Raw genomic sequence first — 18,918 nt, forward strand, 5'->3', positions numbered from 1 at the left:
GACATGGAGGTGTGGTTTTGTGTGGGCAAGCAATTGCACCAGATGGCTCTTGGGTACACTGCAGCATCTACCGAGAGGATCTTCCTGCAAAGGGAATACCTGTCAGCCTGAAACATGTTTATGTGCCTGACTTATCTGTGTGATATATTTTCTCTTTCATGTTCAAGATAAAATTGAGGCCATGATAAAGAAGTTAAACCTCTGGAAGAACTGCATAGACACACCCATTTACCACTGTGCCTACTTTGTTATCAGCATCTGACCAGGAGAGCCTGACTGAGATCACCACAGACAGAGCTCTAAAAGTTGAATATGCTCAAAAAACCCTGGTGGATTTCTGGATAGGACTGCACACTGAACAGTCTGCATTGGCTAAGCACTCTGTCAAGACTCTGATGCCTTTCACCACCACTGATGGTTTTCTGCTTTACCAAACAGGAAAAGAAGATACACAGCAAGACTTTGTGTGGAAAACAAATTAGGACTAAGCCTTTCCTAAAATGAGCCAAACATTGAAGAGCTGTGTGCCTCTGCCCAAGCACATCCATCACATTAAATAAAGTTCTGTTTAATGAAAGTTCACATCTGGTCTTTATGTTCTCAATAAAATGGTTCATTCTAATAGATCTTTTGATACACTTCTAGTAGGCTATTAAGTAGTAGCATTTGTGATTAAAATTGTGTCATTACTAAAATATAGTAATACATTTATTTGGTTGTGAGAAATAATCGACTGTGCAGTATTTCTTTTTATGCATCCACTCCTTGTGACATGTCTCAGGGGGTACGTGGCTGGAAAAGGTTTAGGAACCACTGCTCTAAACTAAGTTTGTGGGATAAGATCTTTCAAAAAATGCAGACCAAACTGCAGTTGTTTGTATTCACTTACACAGCATGTCTGTACAATTTACTGGAGTCATCAAAAACAGCAGACAGCAGCCATATCTCAAGTCTAATAACAGAAGACGGGAAGCTGTTTTGATCCTTAATGACTGTGTCAGTCGTTATAACTTACAACACAGAAGGTCAATGTAGACCTCATACTAGCAAATTAGACTAGCACCTATAGTACAAATAACACCATCTATTACTGTGTCTGAATGTGTGGTATTGGCACTGCCAGTTTAGGCCTAAAGAGATATGAGTTTTAAAAAAAGACCACCTAATTTAAATGTATTCATTACATGCTTGTTAAAAGCTAACTTCTATAAGCACAATAACCAGATGAAACATATGGCAGTGTTTATATGTAACATAGGCAACCTTAAAATGTTTCGTATGATTCAACTGTGGGATTTAACTGAATTCTTTAGAAGGACAGGCTAAATTACTTTATTTTCAACTTTAAGGCCAACCTAGATTTTAACTATTTAACAGGCCACTAATCTAGTTTATCGCTTTGCGCTTTCACAACCAAACATGTATCTAAACACATTGTTTTAATAAAAAAATACTATTGATATTATTATTATTACTGTTATTTAACATGTAATTAAACAGAAATGTTCATTAAATATAAAAGCAGTTTGCTTATGTTGTTAAAGAAAGGCTAGATTTGACATTAAGAGATGTTCAAAGGCAACAAAAAAAAGCCTTAAAAGAAATACGGGGTTTAACAATATGTAACGTTATAAAGGTTCATAAGGGTGAAGCTTTTCCAGGTTTGCTCATCATATTTCAGAAAAAAAACCCCTGTGCACCATGAACATGCGGACTGATCTATGCCAGAGAGGAGGAAAGCAGTGACATGGAATTTTCAAACCATATTGTTTTGTCCTTCCGCACTGAGAAGCAAAATTTCCATCTTACTTAGTTTTTCTAATTTAAGACAACTCAAATAAACTGGGTTGATCGACTTTTTGGATGAAAAGTACTGGTAACCTACTTAAACTGAGTTCTAATAACAAGTTGATAAAAACTGAGTTCAGTCTACTTAACAGAAAATTTAAAGATGCTGACACACACAGACGCAGCGGCTCACTGCTCCTCACATTCGGTGCTTTGTTTTTTACTTTTTCCATGTGTATATGTGTGGGTGTATGCGTTTTCTATTACTATACATCAAGTGGAGTCCACTTACAGTCGACCTTTTGAGTTTACACTGTGCAAGGAACATTATGTCGGACTATCACCACTTCCATGGCATTCCGGAGGACATACTAAGAACTCCAGGGTCTCCATGGTTGGTTCTTCCCAGCGGTAAGCCAATGAGGAAACATAAACAAAGGAGGCAAAAGCGTGGCTGCACTAGCAAAGCTAAAGAAACAACCATTTAAGCCACCGTTTCCGAGTATCTTCCTCTTCAACGTCAGGTCCATAACCAACAAAAATGACAAACTGAGATTACAAACTGCAGTCAACAAGTATGTACAGGACAGCAACATTGTACTATTCACAGAGACTTGGCTGCAGCCATCAATTCCGGTATTTACCAATACCTTATCCGTAGATTAATTCCAAACAGCTCTCATGTTTCCTCATTTTTCCAATCTCCTAACATGGGGACGTGTTGGGTGCCCGGAAGCCTAACATATTGACAATTTTTCACCTAGAATAAAATGTTATGCTTTGGGAGGGAGAACCTGTTGGGACTGAAGTGTATTTGTGAAACTGTTGGACTGTTCCATTATCAGTGTCTAACATTATGTGTATGACAGCGATGTAATGTCCATGTGTGCATGCTGAAAGAGACTGTGCTGGTCTGACCCCCCTCCTCCTTTCAGGGTGGAGCCTGCTGGAGTCCAGTGGTTGAGACCAGGTCTGAGGAAGTGTAAGTGTGTTTTTAATGTGATCCATGAAAACAAAGCAGCACACATTCAACCATCTTCAAACTGTCACATCACTCATTCACATCTCTGATGTCAGGAGGCATCAAAGTGTCAATCAGTGAACAGATGATGGATCAATAACTGCAGCTGGATTGTGTTTGTTCTCTCCACCAGATTCCTGTCAACCCACAATTGATACAAACACAGTACACAGAAACCTCAAACTGTCTGACAACAACAGGAAGGTGACATGTGTGATGGAGGTTCAGTCGTATCCTGATCATGAAGACAGATTTGATGTTCATCAGCTGCTGTGTAGAGATGATCTGACTGGTCGTTGTTACTGGGAGGTCGAGTGGAAAGGAGAGGTTTGGATGACAGTGAGTTACAGAAGAATAAGAAGGAAAGGTGTCAGCAGTGATTGTTATTTTGGAGAGAATGATCATTCCTGGAGGTTGTATTGCTCTGATGCTGGTCCTATTTATGTTTGTCACGATACCAAATTCGTATCCACCACCACCTCCTCCTCCGTCTCTAACAGAGTAGCAGTGTACGTGGACGTTCCTGCTGGCACTCTGTCCTTCTACAGAGTCTCCTCTGACACTCTGATCCATCTCCACACCTTCAACACCACATTCACTGAACCTCTTTATCCTGGATTAAAAGTCTTTATGGGTGCCTCAGTGTGTCTGTGCTGAGTTGAGTGTAAAGAGTGTCCTCCTGTTAGAGAAACACTGACTGTTGAACAGATAGTTCAGTCTGTACATGTCTGTCTCTTTCACTCAGAAACACGTTTTCAGATTCATGGATTCAGTTGATGTTTTAAACTGTTGATTGATGATGTGACTGATTCCTTGTAAATTTCTTCATCTTCAGGCCTGAAGCTCAGTTCACAACCAGCTCCTCTGCATTTTCATCAAGCCTGAGCTCCTTAAAATGAATCCAAATGTTTGATTTCTCTTTCTTAATGGGATTTTTCCAAAGTCTCCACATGCTCTTACTGTTTCACTCATTGTTGGAAGCTCATAATTTGAAAATGTTTCAGCCATATAAGCTGAAAATATTGGCCCAATAGTTTTAAATGCAGTTATAACCAGAATATGATTGTTTTGAGGGATCATAATGCATATGGCTTATCTAATAAACAGCAAAGGCTTCAATCCTGATTTGAAAGTAGTCTTGTGTTTTTCCAATGTTGAACAAGAACATGGTGCAGGATGTTGGTACCAGCTTGGTTATCAAACACATGAAAAATGTAAATATGTGTGTATGGCACTGCATATGTTGTGTATCACTTTAGTTTGTATGAAATATGAAAACTATCACAAAGTGTCCTGGTGAAATATCTGCTGAAATTTCTGACAGACATTCGATTTATTGTTTTTTTGTTTTTCAATTTGATAAAATGCTGCATGAAAAACAAAGAGGAAGTGATGACAGATGTGTTTATGTCCACAAAGCAGAATGAGCTCTGTTGCTGACAATAAGTGATGTACAAACAGAGTGAGCATTTCTGAGGCCTCGGAAAGAAAAGAGAAGCACAATCACTGATTGTGAGCTCACCAACACACAAATTTACACTTCGTTTGTCTTCACAGAGAAAAACACACTTCTTGCTGCTGATGTTTCACAATAAAAGCCACGATAAGAAACAGAAAAGCTGTAAAAACATTTGATTGAATTGGGGGAAATGTCTGAATCTATCTAGTATTAAACTAAGAGTGTATAACTTGTATAAAGAGTATTTAGCGAATGTGAGGTTTCCATGGTAATGAAGCACCTTCATCACAGTGAAAACACACAGTTATAGCTGAAGTTACGTGGCTGAGCGTCCAATCCTGCTTCACTGACAGGCTTCTGGACTGTTTCAGAGAAACTATCAGGATCACTGCCCTTCAGTGGTCACTGTCAGTAACCACTACTCTTCACATACAATAATACTGGCATTAGGACACATTCACTGCAGTGTTTCAGCACTAATCAGCGCCATCAGATCTGATATTTTATCTAATCGCGATATGTTTGTAAACACATCTGATGGCTCGATTGTACCTGAGGAGACACTGGACAGCTTTGTCCTGGTTAATGCTGAGAACCTTCAGAAAGTTTTCTCCACAGTGAGACCCACCACATGTCTTTTAGATCCAATCCCTTCTTCAGTCTTTAAAACACTTTATGGATTTTTTGAGGCTGAGCTTTTATACATGATGAATTGCTCTCTTCAGTTGGGTGTCTTCCCTGCTGCCTTTAAAACGGCAGTGGTGAGGCCCCTTCTGAAGAAGAGCAATTTGGATTGTAATGATTTTAATAACTACAGACCTGTATCCAACTTACCATTTTTAAGTAAAATCTTAGAAAAACTTGTTTTTACTCAGATTACTGATTTTCTCAATGATAGACAGATCCTGGAGATATTCCAGTCTGGATTTAGGGTGAACCACAGCACAGAGACGGCTCTCCTAAAGGTTTTAAATGATCTGAGATGTAACTGGGACTCCCAAAAGCTCTCAGTCCTGGTGCTACTGGATCTAAGCGCAGCCTTTGATACAGTAGACCACGCTATTCTTTTAAACAGATTGAAACACATGGTGGGCCTCTCTGGTGCTGTACACAACTGGTTCACTTCCTATCTCTCTGACAGAACTTTTATGGTGAGTATGGATACATGCTCCTCTAAGATCCATAGAATGACATGTGGTGTGCCTCAAGGGTCGGTTTTAGGCCCTGTACTTTTTAATTTGTATATGCTCCCTCTCGGCAGTGTCATCAGGAGGCATGGAGTGAACTTCCACAGTTACGCTGATGACACGCAGCTGTACATCTCCGTGTCTCCTGATGACACCAGACCAATGGATGCCCTTTTTAACTGTATCTTAGATATACGATCTTGGATGGCAGAAAACTTTTTACAGCTTAACCAGGACAAAACTGAAGTTTTAATCATCGGTCCTGAGGCTCAGAGAGAGAAACTCTTGTCTAAATTACAGGCATTTTCACTATGTCCTTCGCTACAAGTGAAAAACCTGGGTGTTATTTTTGACTCTGAGCTTGGTTTTATCCCACATATTAAACATGTAACCAAAATTGGATTTTATCATCTAAAAAATATAGCCAGAGTCGCCCTATTCTCTCTCGGGCCAACACGGAGATGCTGATGCATGCTTTTATTACCAGTCGCATTGATTACTGTAATGCCCTGCTCTCTGGTCTTCCTAAGAAGAATATTTCAACTTTACAACTTTTGCAAAACTCGGCAGCTCGTGTGCTGATGAAGACCAGAGGGCGGGCCCACATTACACCGGTTTTAGAATCGCTGCATTGGCTCCCCGTGTGTTTCAGGATCGATTTTAAAGTTCTTTTATTGGTTTTTAAATGTCTTAATGGTCTTGGGCCTTCTTATCTCTCAGATCTGCTTTTACCATACGAACCCTCACGGACCCTGAGGTCCTCTGGTACTGGCCTTTTAATCGTTCCTAAAGTCAGGACACATACTCACGGAGAGGCAGCTTTTCAGTGGTATGGTCCTCGTCTGTGGAACAGCCTGCCGGAGGAGCTCAGGGCCGCAGAGAACGTACATGTTTTTAAGAACAGGCTCAAGACCCACCTTTTTAATTTAGCTTTTACTTAGCGTTTATTTATTTTATGCTTATTTATTCTATCCTGTTATTCTATTATTAATTTAGACTTTACCTAATATTTATTGATTTTATTCTTATTCATTTTTTTAATCTTCTTACTCTATTTATATTTATATTTATATTGTATCCTGTTCTTATTTATTTTATCATTTTACCCTGTATATATCCTATTGTGTCATATCTCCAGTGTTTCCTCAGAGGGCGCTCTCTGCACCGGGGCTGTGATCGACTGTGGCTGCTGGGTCTCTGGGGGTCCTCTCAGCCTGGCTGGGGGGCTCCTTTGCCTCCCTCCTGCTGTGTGCCCAGCCTGGAGGCTGCGGTCTGTGACCGGCTCCCGGTGCAAACGGCTCCCTGTTATAGTGTTTCCTCACTTGGCTCATGCGAGCCCAGCCCAATTTTTACTCTTTAAGTGTGCGCGTGTGTGTATGTGTGTGTGTGTGTGTGTGTGGGGGGGGGGGGGGGGGGGGGGGGGGGATATGTGTGTATTCACATCATTTATGTTAATGAGAGTGTGGGGAGTGAGTTGGAGGGTGGGGTGGGCTGCTTTTAACTATGTAAAGCACTTTGTGCTACATTTTTTTTTTGTATGAAAAGTGCTTTATAAATAAAGATTGATTGATTGATTGATTAATGTTCATTAGTGTGATAATGATGCTTTATATGTGAACACAGATATTATTAAACTGATAGAATCACTGACACTGTCAGCAGAGATTTACTGACTGATGACATGTTACTGCCCTCAGGTGGTCACAGTGAGGAACTGCATGCTATTAAACCGGTGACAGGTGGTGTCCTTAATGAAGAGCATTTCTAACCAATATATATATTACAACAAAGAGCAATAAAAATCATTAATAACACTGGCTTCAATGAAGCTTCTGACTCACTCTTAATCAAATTAAAAACCTTCAATTTTATGAGCTGCTCGAGCTTCAAACAGTCCAAATTATGTAGAGAGCAAGATGATATCCACGAGGCCTAATATTCCGAATGAGTTTCAGGTCTAATAAAAACATGACACACTGAGAGGAAACTCCATGTTCAATAACGCAGCTGTAAGAACCAATAGTAAAATCACAGTATTACACTGCTGCTTGTGCGTGGACTTCTCTCAGGCCCTCCCCATGCTGTCTCCTTCCAGTCCATCCCTGAACCTGCAGGACCCACTCAGGGGAACCTTTGGATGACGGAGGCAGGTCACATGACTGAGAAGATGAATCAGGTGTTGTAGAAGATGGAGAAACAGGTTGGAAAAACTATGCTGATCGTTCTTTGAGCCTGAGATCACACATGTTGTGTTATTCACGTTGTGTAGTAGACTCAGAAACACAAGACCAACATCACCACAGATTACGTTTTTCCAATGTGACTCTTCCACGGTGTCCCCTGAAGACACTATTGTGGGGACTCTACAATAGAACAAGGCAGACATCCTTCCTCTGATGAAGGCTTCTGAGTCCTGCGAGGTTTACAGCACAGAGTTTGGATTCAATGGCAGCCTTACCATAGTCAGCTATGTCAACAAGAAAGGAGTGGCTGCTGTAGAGGTGGCCCATGGTTCTGTGGTACAAGTTTACATTGCCACACTACACCTTTTCAACTGCTCAGCACCTTGAATTCAAGAATGGCCATTTTTACATCAGCAGTGCATGATGGCTCTTTCTTACTGAGCTCTCAAAGGAGCTCGTAGCAACACATTTGAGAAATCGGCTGGAAGGTCATCCCCAACTGTAAACCCCGATCGCTGAAGCAATGGGAAGGTGTGCGGTGACAAAAGACACAACTCAGCCAGAGGAAAAAAGCAGCCTGGACAAAGCACAAAGAAGAAGATTGATTTCAGTTTGAAGTAATGAAGATGGTAAAGTCAGCAGTGGGTGTGCAAAATGCAATGTAGCTATGTGGAGGGATTAAAGCCAGAAACAGGAAGTCTGTCACAACTCTATATGGTGAGGAGACAAGGCAAGAAAACACACGCACGCACACACACACACACACAATGGATGTTGATATTGTTTTACTGCCATTGTGTATTTTTGAAAATTGGAAAGGGAAAAAAAAATGTGAGAAAAATGTGAGAAAAAAATGACGAATATTTGACAGCTGAAATCGTTCTTGGTCCAAATTATATGGCTGTTTGGTTTCTCCCATGTATAGGTCTGAGCACTCCTCGCTGTACTGCACACCAAACACTATATTGTTTAGTTTGTGTTTGGGAGTTTTGTTGTTGGGATCAAGTAGTTTGTGTCAGAGTGTGTGGCTGGGTCTGAAGTGGACCAGGAGGTCGTGTTTGAAGAAAATTCTGATTAATACCTGGGACTCTCCACCATTGGGTTTTAAAACTGAAGAAGCTTCTCAGAAGGGGGTTTGAAACATCTTCAAGGAACTTAAAGAAGTCCAGTCTCTTTTCTTTCCAAGCTCCTTAGCCTACCATGACCTGGATGACTGAGAACCTCCACAGACAAAGACTTATGGGGTAACAGGTTCAACAGTTTCTATGTGGCCCCTGAAATCCTGCCTCTCTGTCACCTGAAACCGTTTCATTCTCACCTGTGTCTCCGAAGCCTTTTTCAAACAGTTCTCGCAATCACCTTTACCCTCCATTGCTGGCTAATCCCTAACCTCTCATTTCTTTGTGTCTCCATATGTTGTCCAGCTGTTCTCCCTGTTAAGCCTCTCAGGCTCAAATTAAGTTTTTGTTGCTAATGCACAAAAGAATAAGTGCAGTGGTACTTCTGAGTAAAAGAAAAACTCATAAAATATGTATGTGGGGTAATCAGGTTGTTAGCTTTTAACTGTTGCAAATCTACAACGCCTGCCTTGAGAAGGTTAAAACTTTCAATCAGATTTTTCTTCTTTTGGACCAAGGAAACGTTCAGCCTGTCAGATCACATGTCTTCAAGAAGGAAACCTGTGAATGCTGCAGCATTTCTGCTCAAATATTTAAAGGACGTTACAGCTCACCTTGCTCAGCAGCTCACCTGAAGGATAGTGCACCCTCTGCTGGTTGCTGCTCATGTTATTACTCCATGTTTTCTTCTCCTGATGCTCTTTGTTAGTCTGTAAGTAGTTGATGGTACAAATAAACCCTTTTCAAACCTTTTTCTTTCCATTCAGATAATTTAGACAGTTCTGATGACAGTCTTCAGTGGTCTCAGCCTCTCGTGTCGTCCAGCAGAGGATCAGATAGCAAATGAATGATGTCCAAACTGTCTTGCAAGTAAGAGCCAACTGAATGATCTGTATGTGTTTTCTTAGCACACAACTTGGATGCACAATCAATCTGTCAATTTTTTAACAGAGTGAGGGATTTTCAACACACGAAAGCCATTAGATTTCTTTGGAGTTTTTAATGTTGAAATGCCGCCCTATCTGCCGCGGGAGTTCTCAGCTACGAGCTATTTTTTATTTTATTTATTTTTTTGCCGATGCCCGTGATGCCACCCCCCACCACTATGCCGCCCCGGGCAACCGCCCGTGTCGCCCGTATCAAAAAACGCTACTGCATATACAAATACAAAAGTGACAAATGGAAACATATTTACAATCCAAAGTCAGACTAACGGTTTTCAGTAGCACAGTCTTTTATTTACAGTCTGCTTCTCCTGGTGGTAAACCTCTATCACATGTTTGGATTAAAAATTAGGCCTATATAGCTGCTGGTTCCAGCTTAAGCAACATTTTAAAAATACTAAATTCTTCATTGATTTGAGCTGTGGGGTTTGCTATACACTGGCAGAAAATTGTAGAGTAAATGGTGAAAACAAAGAAACCAAATAACAAGATCCTTGAATTCCATCTTTTCTATTAACAGAAACTCCAACAAATTTGTGGCCAATTGATGATGTTTGGGACATGAAAAGTCCAGTCCAGCAGGTGGCGGTAATGCGCCTTAAAGCTTTAACCGCCCAAAAAATCCAAAAGAAGAAGAAGAAGAAGCCGAGTTCCCGCTTTATGGCGTTTTTCTCTCAGATTATTATCAAGACTGATTTAAAGGTAAGCACCGAGCTAATGTTAATCCGAGTTTAGTTAATCTTGAGTTTAGCTCCTGAATGAGTCTTTCTGTTGCTCTCCTCGGTGTCTCTTCTCAAGTTTTTGTGAACCAGTTGGGAAAAAAATCTGACTAAATTAAATCAAGCTGCTATAAACTAGTTCACAGAAAGATATCAGCAAAAAATTTGTGAAACAGAGAAGAAAATAATTTTATTAGAAGAAAGCTTTTAAATGAGCTCATTGTAATCAGAGTTTCTGTTATTTTATTAATCTGTTATTAAGGCTACTTAGCATCTCTGTGGCACCTGCACAGTTTATGAATGCAGCTTGCTAACCAAGCTAGCTAGCACCACCGTTCATCCATATAAGGTCACTTCCGGCTCCAAAAGACCCAACATGTTGTCAAAGGAGCTTGCAAAGAAAAGCGTCTGGACTTCTTTAAGTTGCTTGAAGTTTTTCTGATACACCGGCTACATAGGGGATGACAATGTTGTTGCGTCTGTCTTTCTTATCCTCCCTCGCTGGTGTCTGATCTTCTTTTCTGTGCCTCTTTGCTGACCAGATAGGATAATCTTCCACGGCACACCTGATCATTTCTCACGGCACACGTATATGCCGCGGCACAGTGGTTGGGAAACACTCTACCCATTGATTGTTCTGTTTTCGTTCTTTGCCAGGGCCTTTTTCAAAGAGAAATTGACTATGTGCACGAGACAATGCTAACTTCCTGGTTTGAGACCGGATGTGGGGTTGTGCATTTCCGGTAGCTTTACTTTGCGGTCAATCGCTACTGCGAAGATATACTCCAAAATCATGTCCAAAACTCGAAAACGGAAAGATTGCGTTAAGTTACAAAGAGCAGAAGGTGGGAACACTCACCGCTGTTGTGTCATAAAAAAATCTAATGATCAATTTTGACGTTTAAAGAGTTTAGATCGATCAGTTGTTTACATCACTCAACACAAGCAGAACTGCATCACTGCAGCAGAAGACACATCGTCCACATTCAGAAGCACATCTCTGTATAGTGACTGGTCTTATGATTTAAACAGGCAAATGTTCAGCATTCAAACTACAGGTGAAGAATAGTCAAACCAGATGTTTCCCCCATTATGTCGATATCAGCTAGTCAAGTACACACCTACACAGCATGTTAACAAACCGTGAAAAAAGCCACACAAAAAATGAATGATTGCTGGTAACGGTTTCTATACATTAGTATTTACGAAGGGTATGTTGTGACTTACCTTCAAAATTACAGCGGTCCCTCGCTATAACGTGGTTCACCTTTCACCTCGCTGTTTCACGGATTTTTTAGTGCAAGTTTGCATGCTTTTTTTTTTACGTCACATTGTGTCCTGCGTCCTGATCGCTGCAGGCGATCTCCTCCGTGACGTCTCTCCTGTACAGTACAGAATCGCTGCATCGATCGCTAGCAGTGTGACTCTGAAGTGCAGTACTGTATGTCCACGATGTCCACCAAACGTTTTGCACTGTCAAAAAATAAAATTGGCTACTTGATTTCACCTATTGCTGGTTATTTTTAGAACATAACACCCGCAATAAACGAGGGACAGCTGAGAAATATAACATTTGAATCCCTTTTCTCTTTTGCTCTGAGGCGCGGGGGGAAAATATCGACAAGTCGATGAACATCATTTACAGATATATTGGGTAAATGCCCAAGACATCTATAGAAATGTAAATCGCCACTTGATTCATTCATTTGTTTAACTTGTTTTGGACCGTAAACCAGGCGCGAATAGGACACCGGAAACAAAGCTCCCCACAGGAGTTTCCGCACCGGAAGTAGCATATGCTAACGTGCACATAGTTAATTGCTCTCCTGGTACTGGTGTGCCATACTGCTGAATTTGGTATCGGTGCTCAAACCTTTTGTGTTTGTTTCAAACAAGTTGTCCACCCAAGGAAGCTAAAATGTGTTCTGTGTGTTCTCAGATGAACATATGAGACACTTTGACTCTTCAGTGCAGTGTGGAGCTTAACAAAGTTCTGTTTTGTGTCCCAGCTGATCAGGAGGAGGAGAAGAGTCTGACGGAGCAGCAGAGGAAATTTCAGCTACTTGGACTCAGCTCAGCCATTGCAGAGAAAACAATGAGCTCAACACAGAAGGTGACAGATACTAGTGTTAAGAAATACTCCATTAAAAGCTGAAGTACTGATATGTATATTTTATGCTAAACTAAGAGAACCTTGTGCAATATTAATGTAATGTAGAAATAATGTATACAATGTATACAATGCCTACATCTTAGACGGTGACGTTGCCTCTAAACATCAAAATGAGCAGGAAGATGTTAAAGTGGGATTCAGCAGGATTCAACCCTAACATCAGCTGTAGTGGCTCAGTGTGGGGAAAAGGGTCACAGCTCACAATCATTTCTATTGAGAGCTCCAGTAGATTTTTTTAATGTACAGGCTGTGATCAGCTGACATGCTGCTCTCTGTGAATTCATCCAGATGTCAGCAGATGTTTCATGAGTTGTCCTGGCTGATTTCCATTCTCTACACTGACAGTACACTGTCTTTATATTAGACACTAAACTGTTGGTATGTGGGTGGAGCTCAGTGAATGAATGTCAGCATCATGAGCTTAAGTTTAAGTTAATCTTTGCTACACTTGATGTAATCTAACTCTGACATGAGCACCACAGTCACTGTGCACCAGTCACACACTGTTCTTTACTTAAATCCATCACATTACAGTAAACTTGCCTGCTTATCCTGCACTAACCTGCAGAGGATTTTACTGCAGTCTTTAAATCACATTGTGAGACAAACTGCACACAAACAGTTTGTGTGTTTGCTGATGTTTGTTGGGCTGATAGAATCGCTGCATTTGAAATTACCTGCCACAACATTTATTACTATTCTGAGTGTTAGCATTAATATTTGTGTACAAGTAGGAGGGATGGGAATGATTTTAGAGTGTTTGAACAATGATTAATTATCTTTAACACCAGGTTGGATGTAATGTGTACTACTACCAGTAGGTGGGGATAGGGGACCTTTAAGGTGTTTGGTGCCACACTCCACCTTCAGGTTTAAAACTAGCAGGGCTCGCAAAATCGCTAGCCTGACGTCCCGGGGCTAGCGATTTTTCCAGTCGGGCTACCAAAATCTCTCTCTGCCCTGCCCGTCGGGCTATCATAGGAAGGAAAAATATATGTCAATGCTTTTACATTCTTTTGGAAATGTAGCTGGGTAATTATGTCTTTGGCATCGGTGAGCCACTGTCAATATGTGACATATTGAAATTGCGTTTGAATTTGCGCTTGTTTTTTGGTTTTACTTTGCAATCGCGCGAACTGTGTATAGAGAGCGACAGCACTGATTGGTGAGTGATGATAATTTGTGCACCAATTCCTCTGACATAGTCTTATTAATCATTAGCTTACTATGCAAACATGACAAGTGAAATCTCCCGCAGCAAGCTTAAACATGTGAGAGGTTGATCGCGCAGAGAATCGCTGAGCTTATGTGAGTGCGTGTGTAAAAGCAGCAGGATATATATTTCAGTTCTGCTGAGCCAAATAAGACAGGTCAGGGTGAAGAAGTGACAGCCAAAGAAAAGCTTACCACAAAACGGAAAAGTTATGACAAATCAGACTATAAGGCAAAAAGAAAGTGCAGCTTTATGGTTTCATGGACAAAAGAATTTCTGTGGCTGCAATATGACGAGCTAAATAACCAGGGCTGCACATAAGTGGTCCGCAGGTGCACATTCGCTGTCAAAATAAAAAGCGCACACAAGATAAGAAGTTGCAACGCGTGTTTGCATACATAAGATTTTCTGGAGGAGGACAGACATTTGTTTAGAACTCTTAAAGATGTTGAAGAAGCTCCTTTAAGCAATTACTTTGGTTTTCCTCCACCTCCAAAGAAATGTCAGAAGGAGTCCAAACCACAAAAGAAGCACGTATTCTCGGAAAAGTGGTTGCAGGAGGTGAGCTGGCTTCAAACAAATGATGAACGCACAGAGATGTGGTGCGGAATGTGCCGTGAAAATCCCACTCTAGCGGACAAAAACAGTACTTTTTATATGGACGCAAACGCGCTGTAAACATACACGGCAGACCCAGTGGCATTTTGATGCTTTTTATTAAAGCTTTGACGGTTGCTGTCCACAATACTCACAGAGCTGCAGCTCTCCCGCTGCCCGCTCAACACTATCACAACAATACAACCACAGGACCCAGTACAATATTTAATTCGGCAGGGCGTGATTGCGGATGCCGTGCAGGTGCGTCCGCCATCTCTGCACGGCACCGCAGGCCACGCCCCGCCACACGCGCGTTGCAACTTCATATCTGGTGCGCGTCTTTTATTTTGACAGCGAATGCGCACATGCGGACCACTTATGTGCACCTGTATAAATAACATAATGTTCTGCCGGGTGTGTTGTTGGTTTTCCCTCGATTTCTGAGTCGACAAGCGCCTTTGTTACTGGGACCAGTAATTTTAAGAAAGGCCCCCATTAGAACCCATGAGAAATGCATTATTGCTCAGTCTGCAATATCTTTCCCAGAACAAACAACAATCGCAAATAACATACTAAAAATAAACCTGAAAAATCTGTTTAGAACAGCGTACTATGTTGTAAAGAGTGAACTACCACTGGCAAAATTTAGCAGTCTTTGCAAACTTCAAAAAGCAAATGTCCTAGATCTTGGTTCCACTGTCTCTTACCCGTGACTTCAGTGGAAATTTTGAATTCAGGATCTGACACAGACTGATTCATGTTCTACACAGTTCTTACAAGTTCATAGAAATTTCTGTTCAATTAGAACCAAGTATTTGAGTTGATGATTGTAATTTTTATACAATGTTGTAATTTGTGTTTCATGTTTTGTTTGTTTTGAGTCCCTGCCCAAAGGGCTACCAGGGATTTTGAAATTTTGCGAGCCCTGACTAGTGTTAATGGAGGGAGTTTGAAGCTTCAGTTTGTTCAATGACTGCATTTCACTCACTGCCTCTGCTTGTATCTCTGTCACTGCAGGACCAACGTGGACCGAGAAGTCAGCGCTCTCAGGAGGCCGACAAACCTCACAGAAGAAAGAGAGAGAAAAAATACACCTGTGACGAGTGTGGGAAGGATTTTACCTGGAAGTTTAAACTAAAGCAACATCAGCTCATCCACACTGGAGAGAGACCGTTCAGCTGTGACTTGTGTGGAAAGTCGTTTTCCTGGAAGAATTCCCTAAAAACACACCAAGTCGTCCACAGTGGAGTTAAAGCTTACAGCTGTGATCAGTGTGGCAGAGCTTTTACTCAAAGTAGCAACTTACAGAGTCATCTAGTTACCCACTCTGGAATTAAGGCATACAGCTGTGATCAGTGTGGTAAAGCTTTTACTCGAAGTAGCAACTTACAGAGACATCTAGTTACCCACTCTGGAGTTAAGGCATACAGCTGTGACATCTGTGGAAAAACTTTCAGCCGGCTATGGAGCCAAAATATACACCTACGCATTCACTCCGGAGAAGATGTGTACTGGTGTGATCAGTGTGGTAAATACTTTACAACAGACGCACACTTACAACACCACATGTTTACCCACACTGAGGAGAGACCTTATCAATGTGACCTGTGTGAGAAGACTTTTAAAACTCCACAGTACCTGAGAGAACACCAACAGATCCACACCAGAAAGAGACTCTACAAGTGCAGTTACTGTGAGGTTTGTATTTTTATTTTATTCTTGTAAGTTCAGTCTGACTGTTTGGAACAAGTCTGCTCATTAAATTGTGTTAGCATGTTAGCACTTCTACTGCACCGAAGAGTAGCTCTGAGCCATTATTCAGGTTTTCATTTCATTTAAGTGTAAGTCAGATGTTACTGTAATATTAAATAAGTATTGCTGTAGTATTATGGTGGTAGTATTGTAGTTATTGTAGCCCAGTAAACTGAGTGTGTTAATCGAAACAGTAAAATGTAATTGGACGCCTGCAGAGATGCTCTTTATTTCAGGCGACTTTCAGGATAAAAGTGTTGAAGGACTGACTTACACTGTCTTTGTGTCTTTGTTTAGAAGCAGAGCGACACAGATGGATCCACTTCTCAACCCTGTCATCGCTGTGGTGGTGGGAAAGACTTTCGTTGTGACATCTGTGGAAAAACTTTCAGTCACCAAGCCAGCCTAAAAATACATCAACGTAAACACACTGGAGACAAACTGAAATACTGCAAAGAATGTGGGAGAAGCTTCCCCACATCAGCTGAGTTAAAACAACATGAACTCTTTCACAGTGGGGTCAAAAAGCACCTCTGTGATCAGTGTGGGTCATCCTTCACCACGGCAGGTCAGCTTAAAACACACAAACGAGTCCACACAGGAGCGAAACCATACAAGTGCAGACACTGTGACAAAAGCTTCTCACAGTCAGGTAGTCGTAACGAGCATGAACGTACACACATGGAAGGAAACTACAGCTGTGAGCAGTGTGACAAGAGCTTCAGTAATCTCAGTTCATACTCTGCACACAAACGATCCCACGTTACTAATAAACTGTTTCACTGTTACCACTGTGCCAAAACATTCACTTCATCATCTGCTCTGTGCAAACATCAGCGCGATCACGCAGGGCTGAAATCGTTCCCATCACAGGATCAGAGTGACTCTGAAGAGAGAGAGACATCCTCTGGTTTCAGAGTCCAACTTAAAACCCTGGAGATCAGGCTCCACAGAGTTCAGGTTGGCTCTCCTTAAGTTTAAGTTAAAGTTCAAATGAGGCCATGAATCAAACTGTTTCTATAGTTCAATGTTAATCTTTATAAATTGTTCCTCTGTTTGTGTTCAGTTGTTACCTTTTTTTTCAGTGGTTGGAGTAAAAATCAGTTTCCTGTTCTCAAGTTTTTATTGAATGTATTTTATTAAATAAAGTTAAAAAAATGTTAAATAAAGAATTGTTTGAACGACAAAAATTTTGAGCCATGATGTCATTTCCTGTATTTCAGAGTAAAGACTGAAGTGACAAATGGAAACATGTTTACAGTCATGGAATAAACACTGATGGGTCATCTGTAGGAAGTACTATTGCTGACCTGACAGACTCGACCTTGTTTACAAAGAAAGAAAGGAACTGATGACATGTGTCAGCAGAGGCTTTCAGGGTTGTTTAGAGTAGAGCTGATAGTCTTAAAGAACACGGCGATTATGACAATTTAACACAATGATCTGAGAAAAATATCTGTTTCTCTCATTTTCACCGTATTCTGATCAAATTTCCAACATTCTTTTAACATTTCAAAAGAAACCTGCAAATTGTCTTTCTTCCACTTTCACTCTGCTCTCCTACACTGACGCCTGACTGCTCGGGTCGATTCATTTAACCAGGGCTGAGGAACACGTTTTGAGAGCCTGGTTTTTAATGGGTTCACAGGGTTCATGGTCTGAGTACAGGTTTCCTGGAAGCTCATCTGGGGTGGGCCCAATAAGTAATCTCAGGGTAAAGATTTTCTTCATAAAAGTGGAGGAGAAGAGAGCAGCGGCGGGGGTGGAGTGTGAACTTTAAACTCATGCACACGAGAAATGTCAATTACAACCATATGATAACACCAGGTCATGAGTGTGCTCCTGCTGATGTGTAGGGCCTTCAACGGACTGTAAACGGAAAATGACTGAATAAATTTAAAAATTCCTGAGCCAGCAGACCATCAGGGCAACAGACATGAATATTAAAATCACCAACTATTATAATCCGATCCTTTTTAGGCACAATTTCAGTCTTTAAATTACTGCACGCACAACTGGTTGAGAGCGTCCCAGTTCAAATATACCACACGAAAAAATGCTGGGTTAAAAATGATCTAATTTGTAACCAAACGCTGGGTCAAATATGGACCGAGCCAACGCTGGCTTTTTTCAATTTAACAGGGTTTGGTTACTGGTTTGACCCAGCACACTGGGTTACGATAACTGTCCAAAAATTGTGTTAAATTGACCAAGCTGAGGTTACCAAAAATTGGGTCGAAACTCAAACCCATCACAAGGGTTATATTACAATTAACGTTTGGGTTAAAATGTCACAGCCAGGATCAGCAGGGCGCTGATCAGCTGTTTCTGCCTTTCTCTCTCTCTCTCTCGTTCTTTTTCTCGCTGAGGCGGAACTCATTGCGGGCTCACGCCCTCAGCCACGCCCCTCAGAGGAAACAACACCCGAGCCTCATTAGTGTGGCCAGCATTTAAGCCAGGAAGTGACTGCTGTTCTTTGCTGACTCGCATCCCTGGACTGTTTACCTGTATCCTGTGTGGTGAGTGTCAGAGAGAGAGAGCCTGACTGTGTGCGTGGATTGTTTGAAAGGAGCGAGTGCCTTTTCCCCTGGATTTCCCTGGAGCCCTGTCCCCCCACTTTTGTACATAGCACTATCTCTGCACCTTTTCTATATACACCCTGAGAACCATGTAAATAAATTCCTTGTGAGCTTCTAACTTCGGATTCCTGCATGTTCAATTCAATTCAATTTTATTTATATAGCGCCAAATCACAACAAAAGTC

At 41.3% G+C, this 18,918-nt stretch overlaps 1 protein-coding gene and 1 long non-coding RNA gene across 2 annotated transcripts; both read left to right on the top strand.

Annotated features, from left to right (window-relative positions):
* Positions 1 to 1,721: 1,721 nt before the first annotated feature.
* LOC309714507 lies at positions 1,722 to 3,934 on the top strand. Its single transcript, XR_014278952.1, has 2 exons — positions 1,722 to 2,770; positions 2,943 to 3,934. It is a non-coding gene; the product is annotated as an uncharacterized lncRNA (long non-coding RNA).
* A 6,382-nt stretch (positions 3,935 to 10,316) lies between these two features.
* On the top strand, positions 10,317 to 17,333 carry LOC309714494 (uncharacterized protein). The gene is made up of 4 exons (XM_082547012.1): positions 10,317 to 10,402; positions 12,429 to 12,532; positions 15,420 to 16,100; positions 16,452 to 17,333. Exons 2-4 carry the CDS (start codon positions 12,515 to 12,517, stop codon positions 17,127 to 17,129), a joined length of 1,377 nt encoding a protein of 458 aa, XP_082403138.1. The 5' UTR covers positions 10,317 to 10,402; positions 12,429 to 12,514; the 3' UTR covers positions 17,130 to 17,333.
* The last annotated feature ends 1,585 nt before the right edge of the window (positions 17,334 to 18,918 follow it).

This window comes from Aulonocara stuartgranti, assembly GCF_965226115.1.
Source record: "Aulonocara stuartgranti genome assembly, chromosome: 9".
NCBI classification, from domain to species: domain Eukaryota; kingdom Metazoa; phylum Chordata; class Actinopteri; order Cichliformes; family Cichlidae; genus Aulonocara; species Aulonocara stuartgranti.